Source organism: Exophiala mesophila (genome assembly GCF_000836275.1).
Source record: "Exophiala mesophila strain CBS 40295 unplaced genomic scaffold supercont1.2, whole genome shotgun sequence".
Classification (NCBI taxonomy): Eukaryota; Fungi; Ascomycota; class Eurotiomycetes; order Chaetothyriales; family Herpotrichiellaceae; genus Exophiala; species Exophiala mesophila.
Window position 1 is genome coordinate 1,156,700 of NW_015622505.1, and position 27,996 is coordinate 1,184,695.

At 50.2% G+C, this 27,996-nt stretch overlaps 8 protein-coding genes across 10 annotated transcripts; 2 read left to right on the forward strand and 6 right to left on the reverse strand.

The window, feature by feature from the left end:
* The first annotated feature begins 420 nt into the window (after positions 1-420).
* On the forward strand, positions 421-2,026 carry PV10_02318 (uncharacterized protein). Its single transcript, XM_016366619.1, has 3 exons — positions 421-813; positions 866-1,260; positions 1,313-2,026. Exons 1-3 carry the CDS (start codon positions 658-660, stop codon positions 1,572-1,574), a joined length of 813 nt encoding a protein of 270 aa, XP_016226137.1. The 5' UTR covers positions 421-657; the 3' UTR covers positions 1,575-2,026.
* Positions 2,027-3,598: 1,572 nt separating this feature from the next.
* PV10_02319 (uncharacterized protein) lies at positions 3,599-7,190 on the reverse strand. Its single transcript, XM_016366620.1, has 2 exons — positions 5,910-7,190; positions 3,599-5,859 (listed from the first exon to the last, which is right to left on the reverse strand). Exons 1-2 carry the CDS (start codon positions 6,390-6,392, stop codon positions 4,000-4,002), a joined length of 2,343 nt encoding a protein of 780 aa, XP_016226138.1. The 5' UTR covers positions 6,393-7,190; the 3' UTR covers positions 3,599-3,999.
* A 2,457-nt stretch (positions 7,191-9,647) lies between these two features.
* On the reverse strand, positions 9,648-10,635 carry PV10_02320 (uncharacterized protein). Its single transcript, XM_016366621.1, has one exon. It carries the CDS (start codon positions 10,477-10,479, stop codon positions 9,859-9,861), a length of 621 nt encoding a protein of 206 aa, XP_016226139.1. The 5' UTR covers positions 10,480-10,635; the 3' UTR covers positions 9,648-9,858.
* Positions 10,636-10,876: 241 nt separating this feature from the next.
* Positions 10,877-12,184, reverse strand: PV10_02321 (uncharacterized protein; the record flags this gene model as incomplete). Its single annotated transcript, XM_016366622.1, has 4 exons — positions 10,877-11,463; positions 11,530-11,584; positions 11,644-12,036; positions 12,089-12,184. The coding sequence occupies 4 exons, from the start codon at positions 12,182-12,184 to the stop codon at positions 11,060-11,062; spliced, it is 948 nt and encodes a 315-aa protein (XP_016226140.1). The 3' UTR covers positions 10,877-11,059.
* Positions 12,185-13,805: 1,621 nt separating this feature from the next.
* On the forward strand, positions 13,806-16,610 carry PV10_02322 (uncharacterized protein). Its single transcript, XM_016366623.1, has 3 exons — positions 13,806-14,679; positions 14,733-15,031; positions 15,117-16,610. Exons 1-3 carry the CDS (start codon positions 14,201-14,203, stop codon positions 16,148-16,150), a joined length of 1,812 nt encoding a protein of 603 aa, XP_016226141.1. The 5' UTR covers positions 13,806-14,200; the 3' UTR covers positions 16,151-16,610.
* Positions 16,611-16,916: 306 nt separating this feature from the next.
* PV10_02323 (uncharacterized protein) lies at positions 16,917-19,392 on the reverse strand. The gene is made up of 2 exons (XM_016366624.1): positions 18,753-19,392; positions 16,917-18,687 (listed from the first exon to the last, which is right to left on the reverse strand). The coding sequence occupies exons 1-2, from the start codon at positions 18,944-18,946 to the stop codon at positions 17,265-17,267; spliced, it is 1,617 nt and encodes a 538-aa protein (XP_016226142.1). The 5' UTR covers positions 18,947-19,392; the 3' UTR covers positions 16,917-17,264.
* A 230-nt stretch (positions 19,393-19,622) lies between these two features.
* Positions 19,623-22,863, reverse strand: PV10_02324 (uncharacterized protein). The gene has a single exon (XM_016366625.1). It carries the CDS (start codon positions 22,752-22,754, stop codon positions 19,821-19,823), a length of 2,934 nt encoding a protein of 977 aa, XP_016226143.1. The 5' UTR covers positions 22,755-22,863; the 3' UTR covers positions 19,623-19,820.
* A 581-nt stretch (positions 22,864-23,444) lies between these two features.
* On the reverse strand, positions 23,445-27,940 carry PV10_02325. Of its 3 annotated transcripts, XM_016366627.1 has the most exons (3): positions 27,015-27,940; positions 24,278-26,957; positions 23,445-24,226 (listed from the first exon to the last, which is right to left on the reverse strand). In XM_016366627.1, the coding sequence occupies exons 1-3, from the start codon at positions 27,141-27,143 to the stop codon at positions 24,066-24,068; spliced, it is 2,970 nt and encodes a 989-aa protein (XP_016226145.1). In that variant the 5' UTR covers positions 27,144-27,940; the 3' UTR covers positions 23,445-24,065. The 3 variants fall into 3 exon arrangements, with proteins under 3 accessions (XP_016226145.1, XP_016226144.1, XP_016226146.1); XM_016366626.1 differs by having other exon boundaries at positions 23,445-26,957; XM_016366628.1 differs by having other exon boundaries at positions 24,278-27,940.
* Between the last annotated feature and the right edge of the window lie 56 nt (positions 27,941-27,996).

Sequence of the window (27,996 nt, forward strand, 5' to 3'; positions counted from 1 at the left end):
CATATATGTATCATCATGAGGTAGCACCTCGTTCATAATGGAGTACAGTAATCTCCCCGACGCAGGGTTTGGCCATGCAAAAGACACGTGGCTGTAGGTGGCTTCCATAAAGAGATTCGATAGTTGCGACTATGGCTTCAGCTGTCCTTGTAAAAAATGAGTTCCGAGGGAAATTGGTGGACTTTATCGACTGCACGTGTTGCCTGGCTGAGTGCCCACTGTGCCTGCCTTATAACTGATAACCCCTAAAGAATCAGTGCGGGGCCTTCCTCTCCCTTAAGTGGCTTAGGTGGCGGGAACGGGACGAGGGGCTCACGCGGAAGGATCGAGGCATAGAGATGTGGCCAGAACGTCAAGCCCCCCTCATCAGTCGCGTCGTGGGTGCAGGTTGGTGGGCGTTTTTTGTTCCTGCATGGCGCGGCTCCCTGCGGCAAAGGTAAAGGCGTCAAAGACGTGCAGTCAACTTTTCCCTATTGCCAAACTTACGGTGAGCTGTCCTTTAGTCTACCAAACCCTTCATCTCTCCAAATCCTCGCACAGTGAACACTCTGTCAACTGGTCGTTCTACCTTTAATTGAAAGAGTCGGTCCTGTTAGCAGACTGTCATCCGTTTGAACCCCAACGTCCTCTCGTATCCAAACACCCCTCCTGTCCACCATGGCCGAACTCTACCCCGATCTCAAAGACCGTCCAATCAAGGAGACTATTGTCCTCTTTGATGTCGATGGCACTTTGACTCCTGCTCGGCTCAGCGTCAGTGCTCAGGTCCTTCAGGCTCTCTCCAAACTAAGAAACAAGGTCGCCATTGGCTTTGTGAGCATCTCCCCCATCTCTGTACTCTAGGTCAAGACACTAACTGCGACAGGTTGGTGGCTCCGACCTCAAGAAACAACAAGAACAGCTGGGCACTCCTTCTCTCCCTGTTGTCACCCTGTTCGACTTTGCCTTCTCGGAGAACGGCCTCACCGCCTACCGCCTGGGCGAGCAGCTACCCTCCAATTCCTTCCTCCAATGGATCGGTGAAGAGCAATACCAGAAATTGGCCAAGTTCATCCTGAGAAAGATCTCCGACCTCGAAGGCCTTCCAGCTATGCGAGGAACTTTCATCGAATTCAGGAATGGCATGATCAATGTCAGCCCTGTTGGTCGTAACGCCAGTACCGAGGAGCGAAATCAATTCGAGGCTTACGACCTGAAGAATGGTGTTCGAGCAAAATTGATTGATGATATCAAGAAGGAATTCCCATCCCTTGAACTGACGTAAGACTGTCCCCATTATTTCCCCCAGACCATGATACCAATCTGTGTCCAGATACTCAATCGGCGGTCAAATCTCGTTTGATGTTTTCCCTACCGGCTGGGACAAGACTTACTGCTTGCGTCACATCGAAGCTGAAGCCGACCCCACCAAGAACCTTTCTGGTATCAACTACAAGACCATTCACTTCTTCGGTGACAAGGCATTCGAGGGAGGCAACGACTGGGAGATTTACACCGATCCCCGAGTCACTGGCCATGCTGTCAAGAACCCCGAAGACACCGTCAAGCAGTTGGAGGAGCTTTTTGGCATCTGACTGACCTCACGTCTGTGAGGATGGTGATGACGGCGTATTCAAATGGGTTCAACGTGGATATGGGTGGTCAGGAGAAATTTCTTTCTCGCAACAGGTATTGCACGGATGTTTAGACAGGTCAAAGACAATTAGATGTCATACCTATACCTCTACTTTACACATGACAGTCATGAACTGTTATGGAATATGGAATATGGAATAAAGCAAAATAGGATGACGATGGTCTCCAAACACCCACCTTATCCTTGCCACATCTCAGAGGATGAACACGGTGAACTTCTTACAGAACTAATGGGCACCCTACGCACCCCTACTAGTACTCCCACGGTTGGCCTGCTATACCCAGAGAAGCACTCACAGAGCATGCTTGCACCGATCAATAAGCGTCATCTGACTGTATATCTCGCCAAGATACTGATTTGGCTGTACATAGATCTCCTGGAGCAATCCCTGTGGCAGGTGGCCGTAGGCCGTACAAGGATGTGTAGTTCAAAGCTGTGGTGTGTTTCTCATCTAGTTATGTGGCCTAAAATCAAAAATCCTTTTCAGACTTGTAGTCTCGACGGCATGGGGGAGTGCTTGATCGGTCTTGTCTTTTACTCGGCCATCCCCACTGTGGATTGAAATAAGAGCTTGTTTCCGACATTCAATAATACTCGACTATATTCTAGAGAGCCACCATCATTATAATTTGTCATTCGAATCTCTTTGCTCCGGGATTCACATCTTCACCATGTTTGCAGCTTCCTCAAGTGCCTCCTTCACATCGCCTTTGCTCCCTCCTTTCTTCACAAATGCAGTTGCCGTGACAGCATGCGTAATCCCATCCTTCTTTTTCCATGCCTCAATTGAACTAGGGACCCTCCAGCATTTGGTTGCGTCTGGTATTTGTGACCGGTTTCGTCCTCGTGCGTGGCCTACCCATCGTGCAGTTCCTTCAATCACAAGACATCCCTGTTCCAAGGATCTATGGGTGTTCGACTACATCCTCTAACCCTGTCGAAGCAGAATACATCATCATGGAAATGCTTGAGGGTCGGCCTATCGGCGAGGACCATACACGACCACAAACGAGGAGAGATTGAAAGTAATCTTTCAGATTGCAGAACAAGAAGAGAAGTTATTCTTGATTTGACTGCTAGTGGTAGTATCTACAATACAGACGATCTGAAACCTCATATGCCAAGGGTCGAGATCTCAGACCTGGGTCCCATTGGTCCTGGAACGCGCCGTTTATGTTCTGTATCGGTCCCTCGACATGTCTGAGTCTATAGCATGGCATCGAGGGTGCTCGGAACTCGATCTTGAAAGAGGACCTTGTGATTACATACATACTCTAAAACCCACACGAAATGATGAATTGTGTTTGCTTACATACAATGATTAGTTCTAGTGGTCACCACTTCCCAAGCCGTTTTCAAGCCAGGGATATGATTGAGTGCAAAGAGCAGTCCGTGGACGGTTATCTTCGAGCTTTGGAAGACTATCCTGAGATTTGCTGATTTCATCACTCCAGCAGAGGATAGGTTTCTCAATAAGCCAACTATACGCCACCCCGACCTCAACTCTAGTAACATATTCATCTCTGACTCCTCACTTCAAATCACGGAAATCATTGAGGTTGCAAACCTGGTCACACAAGAAACATGAAACGAAACTGCTTGTGCTGTGTCTTGTCCCTTGCAGTATCAACAACACGAAGTGCAAGAATGGTTCGACTTGAGTAGGAAGGGAAGATAAACGAGATGGAGGAAGAGTTGCAAGCGATCACGGAACGCCTTGGTGGTGGTACTGAAGGCCGGGTCCCGAACGAAACGGGATGAACTGTCCAAGGCTCTAGCGGCAAAAGTTGAAAGATGACGCCTTGCGGATTGCGGAATCAGATGAGGAGAGGAGAATTGCTCATGGGGCATTGGCCTTTTGATGACCAGGACGAAGAGGAGTGAAGAGCTCAATGTGATGTACTGGTCTAGTCTCGTTAAAAGAGTCGGCTCCTAAGGGTGATACTGGAATGTAAAATAGAGGTAAAATTGTAGTCTTCAGATCCCAGACAGGACGATCATCATCATTATTTGGCTCAATAGAGGGCCAGTACTAAGGTGGATAAACCATTGGCTGTTGCGGCTATCACCAATTATGGATCGCGTGGGATCGTTTGTCCACTTCATTTCACATTCTCTATTTTGATGGCTCTGCTAATATCCACTACTTGAAGGATACTAACATCATATCTGTAAGAATTTTTCTGCCCAAAGGGACCGACCGTGCGACTGTTTCCATCATCACCAGCCTCATCTGTCCCTATCCATCGCTTCATGTAAGGATATGCATTTTCCAAGCCAAATCCGATATGCCGGGCCCTGCCATCCTCGAGCGCCGTCGCTGATATGCAGAATACTCTGCCAAGTAAAGATCCGCGCCTGGGTCAACGCGAATACTGTGGTAATTCCGGACCTGTTTCGTCGTCATGTAGTGTTTGTACAGTATATTCATTCTCTTCATCAATAGTTGGAGCACTTGCTCCGACCATCGGCGGGTTTGAGCTGCTTGACCCCTCCGCTTCATCGTCTCCAGGAGGCGCACTGGCACGTGTCATCAACCTTCGCCGCTCCAATTCATGTTTGTCATCGGTGGCTTCCTGCTCCCCACCTGAGGGCGGCGCTGGTGGCGGAGAGGTCGAATACGGTCTGACTGTGTCACCTGACCGGCCAGAAGTCACGGACGAGGGATGTAGTGTTGAGGGTGTCGCGCTGCCATCATGAAGATTCTCAATTTCGTCGTTCGGCCCTCCAGTTGGGAGTACTGGGGCTGATGGTGTGAACGCTGGAGGTGCACTCGATGGCTCACCTTCCTGGGGTGGCTGGCTAGGTAGTAGCAACTGCTCCTGTCGGCGTAAACGAGTTTTCTCATCGACTTCTTCATGTGGCTCAGGAGGAGGAATGATGTCGGTTCCTGGAGTTGGGTAGTCCTGGTAATTTGGATCATGATTGAACACTTCATGGTTGTATGCGTCTTGATGGAAGGCGTCGTTATACCCACCATGCTCGTACCCTCCATGGTAATGGTTGGCGTGATCATCGTAATACTGTTGGAAGTACTCCTGCTCGTCTTCGCCATACCACTCATCCTCAGGCCACTGTGGTCCTTGTTCCACCTTTTGGAGATCCATTTGTTTCATTTGCCTTTGCTTTCTCGCACTATCCAAGGTCCCAACCACCAATGACATTTCGAAGGTGATGACACTTTTCGTGCGCCGCAAGGGAGTCGTATCCAAGACATTGTGCGACCAGTCGGACGTCAGCTGATTGCCACTTTCTACATGGTGCGTGAATGTTGGCTCACTTGACGTGAGACGTGGTAATATCCGGGTTTCGTTCAATCTACCGAAGAGATCAACCAGGACTTCGACGTGATAGGTAAAGGATATCATCATGCCGGGAACGTTGGAGATTGTTGGAAATGAAGACTCTGGAACTTTGAGCGTGGTAGTAATTTCAGAGGTCATTGTGCGCGGATTGATAATCATCATAGTTGAAGTTTGCGCCAGATCCTTCCGAAATACACTGCTGGGGGAGCTGTTGGCAAAGTAGAGGCCGCCAAGGCCAGTGCGTGACTTGGGATAGACATCTTCGTATTCTGGCCGCTTTTCCTTTCCGCGAGTAGCCAAGGGAATTGCGGGATGTAAGTCTACCCTGCCTTGTCTGTATAAAGTCGCAATCACCATTCCGCGGACGTCGGCTTTGGTGTGTGTGATGGAGACACGGATCGGAACTTGATCTCCTGGAAGGGCACCATGTCTAGGTAACTCGGCGACGGCGGTGATGGTCTGCGTGGATGAGCTGGTGGCATTGCTTCTCGAGTCACTCGTCTGTGGACTCGTTTTTGTTGGTGGCGAATCGGAGCGCTCGACCATCTGATAGCTTTGCGTGCTCGTCGAGGTTGTATTGGTGTTTACGGTGTCGTCGCTGGGGGCAGGACTTAAGGGTGGGTTGTTGATAGAGTTGGAGCTCCGTGTGGCAATACTGTTATGGGTATTCTTCCTCGTCAACTGACCGGCACTTGACGTCGTGGCGGTGGTCGCGGAAGAGGAAGCCTTGACCTTCTTGACCTTTCCACGTCTTGACAAAGGTTCCAGTGAGATGATTCTTGACTTGGGAATGTACATGGACCCAATGTCAATGTGATCCTGAAATTTGACCGGCGTACTGCGCGTGGTCGTGGGGCTGATGGTGGTGGGACGTGTCAAAGTCGCAGTCAGCATGTAAGAGATGGTGCCTCGTTCGAACTAGACACGCGTTAGCGGGGATTTGGAGAAGTAGAAGTCAATTGACTAACATCAATGGTGCTCGGAAGGCCTTTGGTGGGAAATGGAACCTCAAAGGCAAAGCGGTACACTTGTTTCTTGAGAAAACCATTGCCACAAAGAACCTGCTCATTTTGGAAAAGCGAGGCCAGACCGTTGCCATGATATTCAAAACTTCGAGGACCTTTGCCTGTCATCAACAACTCGGCAGTAGGAGGGGGTTCGCCAGTGGTGACTTGATGTTTGTAGACTTTTGCATATCCGTGTAAGGCAACGACGAGATGAGTGATGTCAAACCCTTTTGTCACGGTCAGTGCAATGTGACCTTTGACTGTTTGACCCGGTGCGTAGACCCTGAAGGGATCCTCGGGTTCAATAACCAATTCAAACATATTCCGGGCATGTTTTGAGAGTGGATTGGAGAAGTAGGACAGAATGGAGCGTGAACGAGGCACTGGCGGGTTTGGGTTGGTGAGCAGTGTCTCTAATGGCATCGCCATGAGGACCTGATCCATTCAATACTGTTTTGATGGTGCAATCGACCACAGCATGGTCGATAACGCTCCTCTAATGAATATACTCCTTGGTTTGAGAGACTGATGTGGAAGGGCGGGGGAAAGGACGCGAGTAGGGTGGGTGTGGCTGTGTCGGACTCGGAGGGAATGAGGTGAGGGTTGGAAATACTGCACCCATTCAGCGGCTCATCAGCTCAGCGACCAGGTATACGGTGTTGAAGAATATTTAGAAAGATGGCGAATGGTAGATCTCAAGGTATGTAGTACGAATCGAGTGCGACGCGCATGCTTCTTCTAGAGGGCGCAGGCAAGTGGTGAGCTGGGTGCGGGATTCGTGGCGTGGGATGCCACAAGAAGAGGTGGTGTTTAGGCGGCGATGGGCGGAGGACGAGAGGGAGGTACGAAGGCCTAGGAGAGGCGAAGGCGCCTGTCGATTCTCAGGTATTGTCGAATATGTCCCTGTAGGGATTGTGAGGTGGTTACGATGCAGATAGAATGAACAATGTAGAGGAGTGGCCAAGCTTTGGTGAAGATCGCAACAACCACAGTGACGGGAGGATGGAGAATGGACTGGATGGATGAGAAGAAGGCTTGTCTGCAGGTTCAAGCTTCGACTTGGCGAGGGGGAAGAACGTGAGCAGTTTGAAACTCGAGACTCGTAAAGTTGGGCGGATGGAGCAGTCAAAGTGGGAGGTTGTGAAGCCCCAGACAGGCGAAAGGTCTGACTGGAGGACGGCCTGGAGGGACGGCCGAGGGGCCACAATTTTTGATGGTTTAAGGTTGCCGTAGGTTGCCAATGGTAGCATTGGGCCAAAGTCTGGAGGAGCGAGGCGAGGGGCGCTAGCGGCGAGGCGGACTTGTGCCCTGCTTAGGCAATCTAGTGGGCAGTTGGGTTGACGTTGGAGCTGCACAAAGCACGACAAGAGCTGGCACGGTTGGCTGGTGCCGGGACTTGGGACCCGCGGGCTCACTCCTTGAGCTGCAGCACCCCGGGCGCTATGGCAGTGTGGGCAGGGCTGGCAGGCTGGCACTTTGTTGTTTGACGCCTCGTGCGCCTCTAGCACAAGAGGTGGGCGGCAGTGGCGGCGAAGAGCCTGGAAGTGTGCCTCTACCGAGCCACCATGCACTGAGCGATTTGACCTGTAGGACGCATCGTCTTCACACTTGGCTTATCCGACAAATAATCGTCCAGTCTGTTAGATTCGATACAAGCAAAGTGGGGTGTATGGGGCAAGGATAAAGCCCACCAGTCGTGCCAGTGCCACCTAACCAGACGCGAGGGGGCCCGAGGGGCTAATAAAATACATGGTGGCCCGAGGGCTTCTCTCCTTCCTGTAAGAGTCTATCACGCCTGTTGTAACTCCAATATCCGAAGTCTGGTACATTTGGCTTGACCGTGGAAACCTCAGGCAACGGAGCATTGAGAATTTGTCACAAGTGATCTAGACCTTTTCTCTCATAGAGAGAGCTCTCTATTACGAGCGGACTTGAACAACATGGAAGTCTGATCCGCATCCCTTAGACACGCAAGCACGGGGGAATGAGGCTTGTTCCTTGAGGTACGCTGAGACTTGAGATGGACACTACTTAAATCGGATGTCGTCATTGGCTGACTATCTGTCAAGAGACGGTTCCGGTCATGCAAAGCAACGGGAGATGCGCAACTCGTTTCGAGACATGAACAGGACTTTCGTCATCGTTGATTCATGGCCGGAGTTGCTCGAGTCGCGAGGGTCTGAGGGCATTGTTCAGTCACTGTTATTATTATTGGCTAAAAATTTCATCATGGTGCAGACCAGGCAGGCCAGGACATTACTAGGGAAGCAACAGAATCAAGCTGAAAGGGTCAGGCAGACACTTCATGGGCTGGACTTCTTCAGACCATCTCACGATCATTGCCAGTAAGATGCAGTTGTTGTCAATGTTGCTGGCAGTGGCAGGTGGCAAAGCCCAATTGTGATTTTTGTCATTCTGTACAGTCCCTAGTCCGCATTCCAGGCCCAAAGATCAAAAGATCCCATCCCACCGGCCAACGCCGATCACCCAACACGGCATTATTGACCTTGCCTCAGCCGAGCGGACCCCATGACTCTCACGACTGGTACAGACATTGTCTGCAGTGCATGCCCCGTACATATTGTAGGCGACACTTTTGGAACAGTGTGGTTGATCCGGCGAACATTCCGTACAAAACCGAGAACCCGGGTTCGGGTCGCAGGGGACCTGAGTTGTCGTCACGGTCCCCTAAAAGAATATCGAACACCGTGGTTTGCAAGCATATAATAATGTTGGTTGGTGTGTTGTCGAAACCTCACACCATCCCTCCACGATATCTCGTCCATTCGCAATGTAAGCATGTAGGTGCAGTATATTGAACTTCCAACGTTCCACGAAACTCATCAAGGCCTGATTTTGGTGCCACCTTACTGTGCGATCAATTGCGTCTTATTAGAATGTCTGTAGAGTCTTTAGTCGAGTCAACCTGCACAATTCTCAAGAAGGGGAGTAGGTGCCCGCGGTGAACCTGATAGGGGCCCCCGCACCTAAACCGTGCTATTGATCATCTCTGGAGACACCACTGAAGCAGTCAAATGTTGACGGAAATTGGGCCTGACGTGCCCAAAAAGCAATCACTCCCCACCTTGATTTCAGAGGCATTTTTCAAAGCAACCAAATGATGCATTGTTGCCTGGAAGTTGGTGTGACTATGCCCAAACTGATGAGGGACAATCTCGAGGAGTTTTTGCGGTTTGTCTGTCAGAGTCTGCTACTCAGGCCTACTAAACATGGGGCGTAACAAAGTCATGAGAAAAATGACATTTCATTGATTAGAGGACATGGATGTCTGATTAAGTACACTCTTTCTCTACATCACTAGGTCTCATATTATTATTGCATCAGCTTCATTTCGCCTCGATCAAGCAGTATAGAAAAGCCTAAGGCTGGGGCTATAATCTGAGCACTCTTCGCCTGTGGATAATATGCCACTGGTGCGCAGCGTAGACTACTCTGTAGCTGAACGTCGTCTTGATAAGAGGTGTTGGTTGGGTCGTTAGCTAGAGTAGTCAGGAAATGGTAACCTGTGATCCACGCTCTGGGGATGCAGGTCTTGGTAGCAATTTGGTTGGGAATGGTCGCTACTGAGACGTTTGCGCCGGCGTCCGTATTTAGTTCCCACGCACGCCAGACCACGTGTCGTTACATCACTTCCAGTGGGAAGCTTTTGTTATTTGCGTCAAGCTTTGGCCGAGTTATCCCGGTTGCTCTTCCAGAACAAAGCATTTCGAGTATGACTGGAAACCCAGCTGAGATGACAAGCCACATGATAAGGCAGTGAGAGTTACTTGAATGGCCGAAACAACCGCTGCATAATAGAACTCTATCTTACATCCGTTCTGCTTCCGCTGGGCTCCACTGTGATAGTGAACCTCAGAGACTTCTGGCATGTGATGAAGCAGTACTCCGGTCATCGCCTGGGTCGCTTCGCTGGAGACTGTTCCTGGTCGAGTAGATCTTCATCTGACAAGGAGGGCTGGCGCTGCATCGGGGGAGGGTAAACTCTCCCTTGGATTTGGTATTTTATCATCCGGGGTGCCTCTGGCGCGTTCTCAAAGCCTTCTGGCTCTACAAAAACCATATCCCCATTTTCACCGATTTCTTGCTTCACAAGTTCTTCGAGTAAGAAGCTGATCGCTATCAGCGCTGTCTCATCCATGGACCGACTGTCGAAGTCAGGTTTGCCCCGGTTGCATGACCTGTAGAAATCGGAAGCGTAGGCATGAATCGCTTTCAGCAGATCTGAATCTGGGAGTCCACTGGCGTTTGAGATACGATCTGTGACTTCAGCGGCTTCATCCACTATTTGCTCTGGGATGTTTGTCCGGCGGATAAGATACTCCTCAGGAGCACTTGCAATTAGATTGGAAGACTGTAGTTGTTCTCGGGATAGGAAGCCATTCAGGCCGACTCTGCCTGCAACCACGTCATACAGGGAGGTGCGTCGTCGGTGAGGATGAGGGCTTCCACTAGGTCGTGCCTCGCTACCTCCCTTCAAGATTTGTGGCTCAGGTGGCGGGGATTGTGGCATTCGTCTGATGGATGATCAAAGACAATACCAAAGGCGTCGTATTAAATAAGTTGTCTGATTTCGCACGGATAATGCGATCATGACTAATTAAGAGAGACTTGAGCAGCCGTGAGAAGTGTCGCGCTTTACTCAAGGTTGCTCTGGCAGAATAACAAGCTCAGTCACACCGTGTTGTAGGTCGATGATCTTGATAAACAGCGTTCAATTTCATCACAGGCACAACCACGTGACATTTTGGGCTATACCACGTGACCATGAACCTCACTTGAACCCAGGGGGATACCAGTATACATTGCAGCGGTTGCAGGTGCGTCAAGCCACCAGGATCTAGAAGCTAAAGTCTTCATTCTTCCCTGTCGGGGAAGACATCTGTCGTCATGACCAAATACAAAATCAACTGATTAATTGGGTGGCCAGCCAGCTAGATACCCAGCTACGCTTGCCAACCATAATCAGCACCCAATGTCTCTGTAGCCTGGTGATGTCGCTGATAACCGAACAAGAAACAAGATGTGAACCTCCATCTAGCCACTACCATCACATTCCAACACGTTTGGTTAGATGCCCTACGTAGTGATGATCAAAGAAATCTCGCCACAAAGATTCCCATCACGCCAACCCACCAGGCGAGAACCTTCACTTCTGGATTGACTGGCACAGCAGCATTTTCAGTGAATAGAGCAGGTGCTGAGTGGGTGCTAGTGGCGGTAGAGATATTCGTATGATGCGAATACGTGATATTGGCGTGTGGGCGTGTGGTGCTAATGACACTAGTCTTGACGGAGGTCATGGTGATGGTACTGTTACTGTCGAAAACAGTAGTAGTACTCGAAGCATGATCGGCATGATCGGCCGGTGGAGTGTATGTGTATGTCGAAAAAACTGTAGTGGTATTGCAGTTGCACGAGGTCGAGGTGAAGCTTGTAGGAAGGACCGCTGTGGAGTTGGGAGAAAAGGTGGCAGTACGAACGATGGTCGCGGTGACTAGAGAGTAAGGTCAGGTCTCAATTTGAAAGCAATACTTAGGGGTCGAGGGGGAAAGTGCCTTACCGATTGAACTGCAAGGGGTACTATTGGTCGAATTGGCGATGACAACTGAAGACGACTGCGTTGAATATGTTAGCTCAGTTAAAACAGGCACCACCGGGTAGGGCATATACAGACCATTGGCTCAGAAGCAGTTTCAATAGCAGTTTCAGTCGCGTTGTGAGAAGAGTCACGGCGAACATGGGTACGAAAATGGGTGTCCGGTTCGTCTGCAGGGATGGGAGAGCTAGCTTGAATGCGCGAGGTTGGGATTGAGGTAGCATCTGGACTCTCGCTTTCAGTGGAGAATTGCTTTGCATAGGTACATCCAAAGAAAGAGGCCATGTGATCGATGCGCCAATCGAGCTCTGCGTTTGCATCACATTGAACATTCAGGCATGCCTTGGTATCAGGGCAGTTCGTAAGCTCCTGACAGTAGAGGTGGAGACAGCGAGCATCCCAGACATTGCGGTGACAAGTTTGCATGGCATCCTTGACCGTCATGTTGAAACTCTTGCTCCAACATTGGCCCTGTAACGTATGTCAGACTCGTCAGCGAATGGGAATTGATGAGAAAACTCACCACACAAGGCGGGACATCCCAAGCGAATTGGCCCATGACCGAACCAAGGTTGAGAACAACGGCAAGAGCCAAGAGAAGGAATTTGAAGCTAGCCATCTTGTCGATTGACGGGGACAGAGGATAATGTAGTTGCCAGAGGTAGTTGGGGGTAACAAGAAAACACTGGGGGCTGTTAAGGGAGGAGGTGGTAGAGGAGGAGGCATGGACAGAACAAGAGAGAAATCTTGAAAAATGTAGGTTCTCAGATGTGCCAAGTGTTCAGGCTCTCTGAGTCACTTTTGTCATTGACGGGTGTGGTGTGAATGAATATGGCTATGACTGTTGTTGTGAATGGCGCGTGAAAAGACTGAAGTGAAGTGTCGACGATGCAAGTTGGGTGACAAACAGCCCTCAGACCCTCAAGTGGAAGGGTGTGGCAGGAAACAAAGGGAAATCACCACCTCGACCAGCTCTCCGAGTCACAGGGGCCAACTCGACCAGTGGGCAGTAGGAGCTCATTGTAGACACGACGCAAAGACAGATCCTCCTTCAACTTCACGATATTGATATTGATATTGACAGCGTGCCCACAAGTCAAGATGAGTGTGAGTTGGACTGACAGTTTTCCATTCGTCAAGTGATCATTCATCGTCATCTCTGACTACCTGAGGTACCTATCAGACAAGGATAGAAGGGACAATGGGGGCTGGCAACTTCCGGCTGAGAGGAGTAGAATTCACATGAAGCTGGGAAGGCACTGAGCAAAATGTAAAGGCGCCTTCCATTGCTGTGGACGATGAGCAGGTATTCTTTCAAGGCCAAGAGATTTCTTGATAATGACGACGCGAACTCTTGACTGCCGTGCTCCTTTTGAAGGACTCGAGCTTTGATATCCTCGTTCTTTAGATCTTTTCCTCCACGCCTGCCGCTCGTGTCATAGGGTGTGACATTACGTGATCATCTCATGAAATCAGAAGCTTCTAGCCAAAATCATGAAGAGCCGGTAAATGTAGCTGACGAATGGTAGAATGCGTCAACACGAAGCAGAAGACAGACTATGTGACCTAGATAGCATATCCAACCAACAAATATCAAGTCAGGAGCAGTCGCAAGGTACCCAATCGGAACCCAAAGCATCCGGACTCCGGGAAGTGGACTCTGCTCGGCGAGACATCTCGCCGCATGGCAGGCTGCCATGGGGTGAAAAGAATCAAAAGGCCAGGGGGTTTGGGGAATCTAAGCTTTACCTTGGTGGGAGGATCCCCAAGCCAAGTCATTTGTAGGGAGGTCAAGGCGCCCAGGAAAACAGCGATTAGATTTTACTCCGTATCCTTGCGACAAAAGTTCCGAATACGATAGCACAATGATCAAGATCGTAGTTCAGACTTTGACAGAGCGGCATGGATATGTTCAAATGTCCTCTCACGTCATGAGTTTGCAGTTGCTCCATTCGGCGAGTCTGGATGTCCCCCCAACAGCTGGAATTCATGGTTGCCTGGCTTGTGGCTGCCCATCAGTCCGGGCGCTTCAGGTTACAACAATTCTTGAACCTGGTAGAATTTTGACAAGTTAGGTGGTTAGTTTACTCTTTTCTTAGTCTGGAAATATCTAGCGGGTCTTTAGAACATCCCTGACCATTTGTAGGCAATTGAGTCGCTTGATTCGACTTTAGATCGCGGCTTTAAGTGACAGCCCCGTCCCGAGTCAGTCGAGATGCGCTACCGTCTTCAAACTTGCGCTTCGTTGTCCCATTGCTAGTGGGTTTGTCTTTTGTCTACTCCGTATATTATTTGATCTCAAACGGTTTCCCAGTGAAAGTTTGTTTCTGCTTCACGATATATCCGTCAAGCCGGACTTAATTGATGGGACTTCACCCTTCCTTTCTCTAACAAAGCGTCCTTGCAGTCATTTCCCGCACCAGGGATTCCTCAACATTTTGCACATGCTTCAATCCATATAGCTTCCTCTTTTTCTCGATATTTCTCCCTGGTCGGCTCTTTCCGTCGAAATATCAAAATTCCCTACATCTTGTACTGGGTTCATACGTACCTTCGGACCTCAGACGTGACTATCATAGGCCCAGGCGCGTCTTGAATCGATACCCACCACACCCTATTCTTGCCTGACCACAATATGGGCCTCTTCAAGAAGAAACTCGAGACTTCCGAGTCCGCTACACCCACGAATACCGAAGCAGAGACGGCCACCGTTACCACCAGCGTTACTCATTCGAATACGGACCTTGACAAGGAAACTATGGCCGAGACAGGTCTTAGAGACAATCCGTCGTCTGAACGATCAACGACTCCCAAGCCCGGCAACTCATCTGACTCCTCCAACGTTGAGATCCAAGACGAAAAAGCCCAGCTTGAAATTCAGGCTGCTGGTACGACTTCCTCTGATGAAGCCAACCTCGTCTATCCCACTGGGATCAAGTTGGCTCTCATCACACTCGCCCTCTGCCTCTCCGTCTTCTTGGTTGCCCTCGATAATACTATCATCGCCACTGCCATCCCCAAGATTACAGATCGTTTCAATTCGCTTGGTGACATTGGATGGTATGGCTCGTCATATCTTCTCACCACCTGCGCCTTACAGTTGTTCTTTGGAAAGTGAGTAATTATACTTCACCATCTCGAGACAGACCCTCTAACTCCACTGGCAGGCTGTACACTTTCTACTCAATCAAGACTGTATATATTGTCTCGATTGTTATTTTTGAGGTCGGCTCTGCCATATGCGGTGGAGCTCCAACCTCGGCGGCTTTGATCGTTGGACGAGCAATTGCCGGTGTTGGCTCAGCTGGTATCTTTGCTGGCGCACTGGTCATCATCGCTTATAGCGTTCCTATGGCGTCGCGTCCCATCTACTTTGGTCTCATCGGAGGCATGTATGGGATTGCGTCTATTGCCGGTCCTCTCCTCGGTGGTGCCTTTACTGACGGACCTGGCTGGCGCTGGTGTTGTATGTATAATCTTCTCCGCCCCTTTACCGTGTTTCTCTTGGCTTCATGTTTTCCGTTTGATTTGGGCTCTAACGTCTGCCATAGTTTGGATCAATCTTCCTCTCGGCGCCGTTGCCTTGGCTGTTATTATCTTTTTCTTCCATTCGCCCGTTCGTCAGGCGGAGACCAATGTTTCATGGAAGGAGCGAGCTCATCAATTGGATCTGGGTGGCACCTCACTGTTCATTGTCGACATTGTCGTCTGCCTTCTTGCTCTTCAATGGGGTGGCTCGACCTACCCATGGTCCAACTGGCGAATTATTCTATGCTTGACCCTCTTCGGCATCCTCACCATCATCTTCATCATTGTTCAATACTTCATGGGAGAGCACGCCACAGTGCCCTTCAAGATTATCCGACAACGCAGCGTTGCAAGTGCCTGCTGGTTCGCTTTCTGTCTGGGTGGCGCATTTTTCGTGCTCGTGTACTGGGTTCCTATTTGGTTCCAAGCCATCAAAGGAGCCTCAGCCTTCAAGTCAGGAATCATGACCATTCCTCTCGTCATGTCACTAGTCCTGGCCAACATTGCGAGTGGCATCGGCACAACGCTTATCGGATATTACACCCCCTTCTACTACCTTTCTGTCGTCTTCTCCACCATCGGTGCTGGTCTCCTCACTACCTTCGAATCCAACACGGCTTCTCCAAAATGGATCGGCTATCAGATCATCTATGGATTTGGTGTCGGTTTCGGGATGCAACAAGCCATCGTCACCGTCCAGGCGGTGTTGCCACTGAAAGATATCCCCACTGGAACTGCATTATGCATGTTCATGCAGACGTTCGGCGGCGCGCTGTTTGTTTCAGTAGCGCAAAACATCTTTAACAATCGTCTGATCAGCGCTCTTCCCAGCGAAGCTCCAGGCATTGACCCGCAAATCATCCTCCACGTCGGTGCAACCAGTTTACAAGAACAGATCCCAACCGAGTTCCTCCAGGGTGTGCGAGAGGCATATAATACCGCTCTGACCGAGACGTGGTATATTGCCGTTGCCATGACATGTCTGTCAGTCATTGCAGCCATCTTTGTGGAATGGAAGAGTGTCAAAGGACTGAAGCCTGGTGCAGCGGCAGTATGAACGACATGACGACACGGGCTGATACCAGCAATCTGCCTTTGTTGTTTCCCACCTCGACACGTCTGTCGCTATCATCTCCTTTTAATTTTCACCGTCATTGTTCCAGCGAGTCCGTAAATCTACAGGCGTTGCGGTGTGGTTCTCTGTATCACGATTAAACGAAACTCTCCATGGTGGCTGAATTGCAGAGGGCGTTTTGTGTTGGTTTTCAATCGACCGTTGGGTTTTGGGCGTTGGAGTCATCCCCAAGGGGTATGGGCTTTAGTCTCATCAATTGACATGGGCACACGAGAACAAGGTCTGATTGACTGATCAGGGTGGTTGGGTCAGATACCTTGCATAGACATCTGAGATGATCGAGTATGTATGTTGGTGGGTGTAGGTACCTAGACGTACCTAGATGTAAGTGATACCGATGTGGTTTTGCAAGTTTGAGGGATAACCAATACATGGACTCTACTCTTCTCTACTCTTCTCAACTCTTTCTTTCTTTCTTTCTTTCTGTCTGTCTATCAACATGTCTCAGACAGGGCTGTCGATTTGTGGTATTGTAGCATCACGCGAACATTACAAATGCATCGTGAAGCAGGAATCAGATATGTTTGACTCTGACAATAATATGTCTATGTCTTTGTCGTGTAATATTAGAATTAACAAACCATCCAACAAATCCTGACTTTTCCACCTGCAATCTCAATATAATATAAATTAGTAGTTGGACTTGGGAATACACAGTTGAGACCTCATAAGAAGGGTCTTCCCATCTGAAAAGAGTCATGTACATATATGCGTGAACACTACCTAAAGGCTGCAATAATAATTGACAATAATTATTCTATGTACACCTCCTAGGTACGTATCTAGGTCGGTAAGTTAGTTTGTGATGTCAATGGACAGATTGGTCCATTCATCTAAAACCATCCCTCTCCTTGTTTGACAAGAACGCCATGAGCGAGTTAGAACTCCGTCTCCATTAATCATCCAACACCAGGCCAGCTCTAACGCGTAGGTATGCAAATGCCGCTCCAAGACTCGACTTCATTATGCATCGTCTATTAAGTCGGTTTCTAGGAAAGAGCAAAACTCAAGGCCGAGTTCAATTTATGATCAAGTTTCACGACTTCTGCGATGCATCTCTCTTTTCAAATTTCACCACAGCCGGGCTGATGGGTCGGGAAAATAGACTGGAATAGTCGGTCTTGACCAGTCCAGATTTTTCGTTGACATTTCGGAATTTGACTTCACGAACCATCTGGGCCAACACCGTGCCCAACTGGACATAGGCGAACTGTTCGCCAATGCACCGATGTCTTCCGGCGCCAAAAGGTAGATATGGCGAGCTTGCACCCTTGGAGATCAATCCGTATCCATAATCCTCGAATTCCTCCTTTTCCAGTCCCGCGCGCGAGTACTGTAGAGGATGATCTTCGTCCCATCGGTGCGGTTCCCAAAGGAGAGGCTCGGGGAAGAACTCGCTTTCGCGTGATGTGACACCTGGGGCTGACATGAGGGTATGAGAAGTGGGGATATTGTAAGTCTTGGTGGTAGAGTTAGGAGTGCTGGCGACGATGGTTAGGGGCGACTTGACTTTTCGCATGATACTGTGAATCGGGGAGTGAAGGCGGAGAGTCTCTTTGACAACCTTCGCGTTCAACGTGAGTTTCTGGATACCTTCGTATGTCAAGGGAGGGAGGTCCTCGCCTAGGACCTGTCGTTGCTCCTCGAGGAGTTCTTCCTGAATGTCAGGACGAGTGGCTAGTCGTAGGAGAATCCAAGATGAGGTAGAAGAGCTGGAATGTTGGCCAGCCATGAGTAAGGCGATCATCATGTGGGCAACCTCCTTGTCGGGAACAGGTGTACCATTTTTGTACACACAATTCATGAGATTCCAGATCATGTCTTCCTCGTCACCATCCTTCTTGCCACCCTGTGCCCTTCGTGCCTTGATGATCTCCATGTAAGTCTCGGTCATTTTCCTTTGGGCGGCATCTCGCTTGCGGTTGTGAGGCAACGGAGCCCAGGGCAACATAAAGTTGATGGGAGCGAAACCCATGTCGAGGTCGTGATACAAATCAGCAAATGTCTCGTCGAATTTAGCCCGGACTTCTTTTCCTTGAAGAGATCTGGAAGCAGTGTAGATGGTCAGCTCGGCCATGGCGGGAACAATGTCGATGGTGCCGGTCTGGCCATTGAATGCCTTTCCGTGATGAACAAAGTTCTTGGTCTCGGTACTGATCAACTCGACATAACTCTTGAAGGCATCCTGAGTGAGACCGAATTTGACAAATTTCTTTTGTTCCATCAACTTTGAGTTTTCACAATCGTAGACGACACCGTCGCCAAACACTGGAGTAGTGAGACCGGTGTAGACTTCCTCGGCGTTGACATCCTTTAATTTGCCGTTCAAGATGAATTCATTGCCTTTGGTGCCCAGACACACGGTGACCTTGCGCCCGAGGAGAATGAATGTAAAGACGTCGCCATATTTCTCTTTGCACGAGAAGAAGAAGTCAAAGGGATCAATGCCGTAGGCAACACTGCAGGGAAAGAATGAAAATGTCAGTGGACGGGGGTCTTGCCACAGATAGAAGGTTTGACATACGTGCTTCCCAGGCCAGGGATCAAATGAAAGACTTCGGGCGGGGCGTTTCGATCCCTGAAGAAAGATTGTCTAATGACATTGATGAGGATGGCGATAGAAGTAAAAGCGGTGAGGAGCAACAAGACGCTTTGGTATACGGGAAGGGTGTTCCAAAGGTGTTCGCCATACGACAGGACTTCTGCCAGGAGGCCCATTTTGGTGATATAAAGAGGGTGGTTCTTTCCCGTCTGGACACTGCGATCGGATTGAGGCAGGCGATGGGAAGATTGGGTCTAGAAGAGAAAGGGGGAGGGTTTATAGCAAAAGGATGGAGATGAGTATATGCGAACCCCGTCTCGAAAGAATAATAGAGGAGCGAGCAAACAAAAGGGCTCTGGCAGAGGCTGGAAGTTGAACAGATAAAGGAGTGGAGGGGCGGTGGGCAGCAAGAACCGATGACAATGGCAATGGCGTGTACCGGATTGGACTGAAATATGAACGGTGAGGCAAGTGAGAGAAAGCACCAGCAATGTGATGGTAGCGGTAGTGGTAGCAGTACCTAGCTAAGTGTTGGTAGAGGTCGTGGACTGTCTTCGCTGGTGCAGGGAAATTGAGCAGCCAAAAAATCCCAGCCAGACTCAGGGCCTCAGGTACGCGGCAGTGGCGATTGGTTGGGGAAGCGATAGGAAATGTGGAAGGACCTACCGTTTGGTGGGTGCACTGATGCAATTTGACAGAATGGGACTAGCGTATCGGCGGAATCAAGGGCTTCCCGAGTCGAGCCACTTGGGAAGCAGCAGACAGGCGCAGACAGGCGCAGACAGAGGGAGGCATGCACGGCATGGGAGCGCAGGTGCGGGCAGGCAATTCGAGGAACCACAAAATCTCCCCAATTCTTTTTACTAGTAAATTCAACCAAGGGATTTCGACGTCCAGGTCAGTCCACCAGTGACATGATATAATGCCATAAATGATCTACAACACTTGATACCATGCGATTCTCTAGGTACTGGACTTTGAACTCGTCAGGATCCTCCACTCAACGTGATACTAATACAACGTTTTTCACAGGCTACCACCCCCCTTCTCTTACAACTTGCCTCCAGTACTCTTTGCCTTTTCCAGATATCCATTCTCCTTCAACCACCCCTGAACGTCCTCGGCGTCCCTGGTCAGCCAGTTGGCCTTGGCCCGGATACTGTCCAGGCTCTGTTGTAGACTGCGATCATATCCCTTCTTATCCTTATCTGCAAAGAACGCTTCCACGTCTGCCAATTGCTTCTCGTTCGTAAATCCAGCGACACAGATGCTGACGACACTGCTCAACATGCTCATGCTAGGCGGAAGCTTCTCCACCAGAACATCCCAATTCTTCTGTAGCCATTCATACCGTCGGTTGATGCCATCTGATGTAGATCCCAGTCCACCGATAGGCATGTAGATATCCTGCATCTTGACCTCTCCGCTCAATGCCAGGTCGAGTGTCTTCTTGATCAACTCAGGACTCTTGGCTCTACCCAGACTCCTCAGACATGTGTTCTTCTCGTCCGAGGTAGGAGCAGAATGGTATCTCGCCAGCAGCGCTTCCCACTCCTTCTCTCCTCCGTCCCGGATGGCCATGGCAAACACGGACGCTCGGAGGTTAGGATGGATTGCTGCATAATCCCCCTGGAGGAACTTCTCAAACATGGCCTTGGCCGCTGCTTCAATCTTCTTGTCGCCAGCGAGACCGGCGGAGCCAAACATCAAGCTCTTGAACTGACTCTGGATGTGATCCTCGTTCTCGCCAAACTCCCATCCCAATTCATGAGCCTTGGCCGAAGTCAAGCTCAGTTGGAATGCCTTGAGGGCGTCCTTGATCGACTCGTCTTCAAATATCCACGTGTTACGCACCGAGTTGATCCGCGTGAGAATCTCGTTCCACACCACAAATTGTGTCTCGGTGTTGAAGGATTGCAGTAAGCTGAGGATGCCCGAGGTCTTTCCATATCCACTGGCCGCCAACGCTCCAGCATCAGCAATCATGCCAGCCCGATCTTCGACTGTCAATAACCCTGCTTTGGCAGCTTCACCCAATTTGGTGAGTCGTTCGGCAGTGTAGCTGGTGCGATAGAGGGCCGAATGGTCCGAGTTGAGTTTGAAGAAATCCAGCCCGCCTTTAATCTTGAAGGTCTGCTCACGCTCAGACAAGATGAGGGTTTCATCAACGCCCTCTTTAGTCTTGAGGCCCAGAATGACAGGGTACAGCACTGTGTCTTCTTCGGGCTTCACATCACCTGTTCTCAAAAATCGATTCTGCTTGAGCGTGATGCTCGAGTCCTTTTCGTTCTCCGTCACCGTAACCACCGGATACCCAATGTTCTTGGTCCAGATATCCATCAAATGAGCGACATCCTTGCCGCTAGCGTCGGCAAGTGCACTCCACAGGTCACCTGTCTGCGTGTTGCCCCACGCATGCTTCTTGATATATCTCCTCACTCCGTCGATGAAGACATCTTCACCGAGATACTTGGAAATCATTCGCAAAACCGCAGAGCCCTTGGAATAGGAGATGGCGTCAAAGATTTGGTTGATATCCTCGGCTCGGTGCACTGGCACTTCAATGGGATGCGAACTCCGCAAGCCATCCAATCCCAAAGCACCTTGCAATGTGTCAATGACGAAAGTTTCCCATACTTTCCACTCCGGGTAGAACTCGTTACAGCTGTACCAACTCATCCAGGTCGCGAAACCCTCATTGAGCCACAGACCGTCCCAGAAATCCATGGTCACGAGGTTACCAAACCACTGATGGGCCAGTTCATGCTGTACGACTTCTGCAACTCGTTCCTTGGTCGCTGCACCGGCAGAGGCTTGGTCAAAGAGCAGATCCACCACTCGGTAAGTGACCAAACCCCAATTCTCCATGGCACCGGCGGCAAAATCGGGAATTGCCACCATGTCCATCTTAGGCAAGGGATAAGGAGCCTGGAAGGTCTTTTCGTAGAACGCAAGGGTCTTGGCTGCAACATCAAGGGCAAACTTGCCATCATCGTCGTTTTGCTCCGGAGTCATCCACACCTTGATTGGCAATCGGAACTTGTCGGTTGAAATAGACTTGAGTTCAGCCACAATAAAGGCCAAGAGATAGGTCGACATTCGAGGGGAGCGGTTGAACGTAACAGCTCGTCTCTTTCCACCGGTGATTTTGGAGTCTACGACCTTTTCCGAAGCGACATCCATGTTTGAAAGGGCCGTCTTGTCATCATCCACAATCAAGGTCACGGTAAACTCGGCCTTGAGAGCGGGCTCATCGAAACAAGGCAACGCCCGTCTGGCATCCGTGGCCTCAAACTGAGTCACGGCCAGAACCTGTCCATCACGTCTCTTAGACCGATAGAACCCAGCCATTTTATCATTCAACTCGCCTGTGTAGGTCTGTTTGAGCTGGACCTTCTGACCCTTGGAGAGCATCTTTCCACCGAGATCGATGGTGGTGGTTTGTGTATCCTTGTCATAGGTGATGGAGGGAGAAGATGTCACGAGAGCACCGTCGGCGTGGACTTCGGTCGAGTGGATCTTGATGTCCAGAGTATTGAGGGAGATGGAAGTGCTGTCTTTGGCAACGTCCAGGTCAATGATGATTGTGCCATCAAAGGTGAACTTGTCGAAATCGACTTCAATGGTGACATCGTAGTGTTGAGGAACCACATTGGTGGGGAGGACGATCCGGCCTGCGGTGTTGACGGCGCCGGGGGCGTCAGACATGAAGCGACACATGTTGGTAGAACCCAAGGCAGGAACGGGGAGAGAGGAGCGTGAGACCAGTGTTGACAGAGGAAGAGGGGTATGTCTAGTAGCAGGTTGCCGGGTTGTAGCTAAGGATTGAAATGATCGACAATGCTTCTGAGCTTGGGCTTGGGCTCGAGATGAGTAGGACGACGGAATCGACTGTAAAACTGTGCGACGTTGTCTAGCGCTGCTGATAGCTGATCGAGTACTTGAATCCGCAAGCCTGGGCAGGGATCGTAGGAGTAGCGTCATCTAACAATATTATGCAGTTGGGAAACACAGCAAGCGAGCGAGTGAGTTTGACAGCTTCTTAAGACCCTGGCTGAGAATTGGAGGCGGTTGGAGATGCGGATAAGATGAGGTTGGTGTGAGTTGTCAGCCAGTTCAGCCTTGCAGATTTACAGCCTTGTAGCCTTGTGGACGAGGCTGACTGCTAATTGTGAATTGTGGAAGGTGCGGCGAGGAGATTATTTCTTAGAAATTCTTCCACTGACAGACAAAACTTGGATCCGTGTCTGTGTTCGTCCCTCTGATCCTTCAACCACACCTATCTGTGTAGATCTAGACTGGACATTGTTCTCCATGTCCGTCTTTCTTCAGTTGAATCTGTCCCATTGTCAAATGCGCGAATTCTGGTAGGCTCCGTTCGACCTGACATGTCCTCACTTACATCCCCTCCCCTTCTGCAAGATGCAAGTTGAAAATGCTGTATTCTTCACCCCACGCATTTTCAATGTTGTTGCGCAATCTGACATTGTTCAAGTCAAGTCGGTTGGTCTTGCCATAACAATTTCAGCGAGTTTGAGGAAGTCATTCAAGGCTTAACCGTCTCAGGGATGATTCTCCATAGAAAGACTGATACAGAATCCCTCCACATGTTGCGATTCACGATTCACGATTCGATTCACGATTCACGCATGGTCTCTCCAAGCTCTCTTCAAATCAGGTCAATTCGTTCGTTCATTCATTTGTAATTCATCTTTCATACAGGTGGTCTGGTCGTCATGCATTCGCACCTATTGTCCTAACTCCTGCTTGCTTGCATGCTTGCAATGCATGTCCATCTGCCCGCCTGACAACCTCAGCTGTGTCGTGTCGTGTCAATCGACCAAAGAGAACATGGGGTGGGTATCTTCTTGTCATGTATTCCAATCCAATCCACCTCGCCCAAACACATCCAGCTGGCCGCGAGCAAGCGGCAATGACCGACCATATCTCTTCAGTCATAATAGTCATGATCCATACCCTTCCTCCGGCATGAGTGGAAAGTCTTCCAACGCCGTTTCCCCACGGACAACCTCCCCACAAAAACAAAACTCCATGTACATCAAAAGCCCTCACGATTGGGGCCGCTCACTCGCCCGAACCACCAGGTCACACAGAACAATAAGGTAATTACATTCCAGTGATCAACGTAGCCACTAAAGCAGCCAGTCAATCCCGGGAGAAAAGGTAAAAAGCATTGTTGCGCAAAGAACCATCCTATCGCTCTCCATCAGCACGGTAATTCCATTCAACTCAAATTCTTCTCAAATAGCTCAATCAACTTGCATCGATAACATTTCATGCACGGGGCGGCGTCAGAGCGGCAGGGTGGTTCACTCGTTGCCCAACGGGTGGTGATCCACGGCTAGGAGAAGGGAGGGCTGGTGCCGATGCACGCTTTTGGCTGATTTGGATCTTTTGTCGAAGGATGCCGAGTCTCTTGCGAATGCTAGTCACCACTAGAAACCGAGTTAGCTTGATATCTCCAACTTTCAATCTGCCCGACTTACAGTTCCTGACCGTCTGCCTATCCTCAGCCTCTAGTCCGTTGATGGGAACCAGGCTGTCCTTTTCCTCTTGGTCACTTGAGCCGCTACCCTGTCGTGACAAGTTGTCGTCATCACTTTCCAGAATCGCTTCCAGCATGCGAATCGCGGTCACATATGAGATCTCGCAGCCTTGTGGATCCTCGTTGGTAAGCTCGTTGATGGCAGCCGCCCGACACATCTCCAGTGCCCGGTCATACATCAATCTCTCGGCTGTGATGCCTGTGCTAACAACCACCTGCTCAGCAGAGGTTCCCAAGCCTACACTTGATGCTGTCGTAGTAGAAATATTGTTGGGATGGCTGGGATGATCTTCGGGCAAATGTCGTTGACTCTCGATCAACTTCAGACGGACGAGGTCAGTCTTTTCTAGTACTTCGTTGAATCGATTGCGAATCCATTGCACCACATTGTTCATTCGAAGTCCAGCCGCGGCAGCACTTGTTGAAGTCCGGTAGCCTCGGTCGTCGGCCCCCTCAGCTCGATTCTTTCGTTGCCACCAACGTGCAGCAATATCCATCGCCTTGGCGAGCAGCGACAATGCTTTGACGTAGAGTACCAGTGCTTCTTCCGAAACGATCACGGCCGCTTCCACGGTCAGATCTTCATTCACTGCCCCAATAGGACTCTCGGATCCGTGTTCACTGGATGGATTGCGTAGTCCAAGGCCAGTCTGGGATGGTGCAGCAGGAGTCAGCTGCTTGTATTTGACTTCTGCCAGACCGTACACAACGTCGCTCCGATTTGCAAGCTCTTCCACAATCTGTACGAATCTGCTGTCTTCATCTGTTGCCTGTGGCTTCGTTGTGTCGCCGATCACCACTAGACTGCTTTGAGAACTTGGATACACCGGAAATGGATTGTATCCGACTGGCGGTGATTTGCCTCCCCGCATGAGGTTGACTGGGGGCGAAAACCCAACGCCGAACAGCCGGCCACTCGCCATGTTAAGAGCTTTTGAGATGGCAGACGTCGCCGAACTAGGGCTTGGTCCATATCGTCGTTCATACGAGCTTTGTCGTTGATGCAAAGCATCTGGTCTTCTTCCTGATGCGATCTGAACAGCTCTCGAAGCACTGGTCTGAGCCCCTGTGGTCGACGCTGGGTGTCCTTGCGTGGTGGCTCGACGGACCATGGCTCCAGATTTCGGTGACATGGCTGTCTGCAACGAATTTCGGTTGAGTCGGGGGCTGGCATCCAACTCATCAGCCAGAGCGTTGACCTCGACGGCCTTCTTCTCCACAAGAACGTAGTCTCGTTCAAAGGCAATGTCCTGATCCACTCGCTCTCGCTCCTTGTCTTCGCGTTGTTTCCGCAGAGCCAGCTCTTGCTGCTCATCATAGACCTGGGCACGAAGAGAGGATGGTGGTAACTTGTGTGAGCCACCACTTGACTGGCGGGCCATTGGTGTAGATGTGGGTCGCGAATACAATTCTGTCCTTCCTGGAGCTGTGGCATGTGGATGAAGCGCAGGTCGAGCATTAGAGCCAGGACTCGAGTCCATGGGCGCGAGTCTCTCATCTGACGGTCTTCGCTGTGTGACGGTCTGGTCTCTAGCGCTTGAAAGACGCCGATTGACTGAGTAACGTCGCTGAACAGGATCCTCGGCGATATTCCGGCTGTTGTCAGAATATGGGCTCTCTGGCTCTTTGATGGATCGAGGTCGAGCCACACCTGCTGGATCCGTGCGGCTGCTTCGACGGCGTTCGGTCTGTAGTTGCTGCGAGTCTTCCTTGACTTGTTCCATGTCCTCGGGGTGTAAGCCTGGAATATCGCTAACGATGATTGTGTTGCTGAAGAAGTCTGGGAATGACAGTCTCTCCTTAGGATCCCGTTTCAATAAAGTACGTATCAGCTTCTTCATTTCGTCAGAGATGAGAATCTCATCTGCAAACTTGATCTGATCATCACCCTTTTCGATACGTCTCAAGAGCTCCACGTGGTTGTTTGCTCTGAAAGGGGGCTTTGAGGTCACGAGCTCGTAAAGTACAGTGCCGACTGACCACAGATCGGCCTTTGCATCATACTTCTCGTATCTGAGGATCTCAGGGGCCATGTAGAGAGGTGAACCACAGAGAGTTTCGGCGAGAGCAGTGGCCGGAAGCGAGCGGGCGAATCCAAAGTCGGCGATTTTGAGCATAGGTAGAGACTTGATACCACATACAGGCATCAATGAGTTCTCGTCGGCCTGATAGGGCATAGGGTAAGGGTTGTGTCGACGAAAGTAGGCGGGTGAGGGACTGAGGAGTAGATTTTGGGGTTTGACGTCTCGATGGATAAGGTCTCTGGCTCGAAGGAATTGGAGAGCACTGGCGAGTTGTTGGAGGAAATGCCTAACGACAACTTCATGTAATCCGCCGACTCGAGGATTGGGGTATTTTTGCATCATATTTCCAACCATCTCATGGTCCTTGATTGTATCTCGCTTCTTGATGAACTGTGACAGATCACCGAGGGCAACATACTCCATGACCAAATGAATATGTGAACTGGATTCCTTGCAATCTATCAGGGCGACGATATGAGGATGGTGTAGACCTTTCAGAATGGAGATCTCGGAGGTCAAGTTGTCTTTCAGTTTCTTGTTGAGTTTGGCCAGATTGACAGACTTGATTGCAACGATGCTTTGGGTGCCAGAATGAGCCTAGAAATCAATCAGTTGGGGATGGCCCAGGTAGTTCGAAGACAAACGACGACTTACAGTATGAATGGCTTTGTACACAGTAGCAAAACTGCCCCGGCCAATTTCCTCCTGTCGTTGAAAGCTACCGATCTTGTCCGACTCTTTTGATCTTCGAGGCACCGAAGACTGAGGAGTGGTTGTAGCCATGATCGACGTCGACCACCCCGACGGCGGTGGTTGGCGGAAAGTGAGGCAAGGCCCAGATGTTCAGGTCTCAACGCTATCGTCCCAAACAGTCGCAAGTATATAGGGGGATGTTGGTGAACATGGGTTACGCGAGGTGGGCAGAGAGGTCAAGGCGTGATAGAAAGGGTGTACAGGCCGCAGTGGATGGCTGAAGAATAGGCGTCAAGGCAGGGTTGGAAGTGTGGAGATGGCGCAATAAGGTAGCAGGCTGCGCAATCCAATGCAATCCGGAGCACAGTGTAACTTTCAACAGACGATCAAAGTGACAGAAGGGTATTGGACAGTGGAGATGGCCGTGAAATAGATCGACAAGTCGGAGGATTCAAACAGAGGGGGTGAAGCTGGTTGCTATGGAAAATGGCCAGTGATCAGGCGCGGTGTCTGAAGGTTTGATAATGTTGTAGGACAACGATGGGGAAGTAACGCAGCGGGCCGGACGATGAGGAACCACACCGTAGATGGAGACAGGCCGTTAATGAACCACCGCGGATCGTGAAGGAACGTTGAAGTAAGTGAACGATAAAAGGGTAGGGCCAGTCGACAAAGGATCAAAACAGGCTGGGTGTATAATGATGATTGAGGGAGAGATGAAGTCAGGCAGAGAATGCCTGGGGGATGGGGAACCTCGTATCGGTGATGGGATGGCGATTGGAGATGCAGGTGATGGATGATCAGTTGAGCAATTGAGCAATTGAGAGCTATTGTATTGTGCATGGGACCTGCGGGCGGCGTGGGAGTGCGAGTGGGAGTGCAAAGACCACCTAAGAAACCTCCTCCGAAGGCATACTTGGGCCCTCGGGCTTTGGTTTGCCTC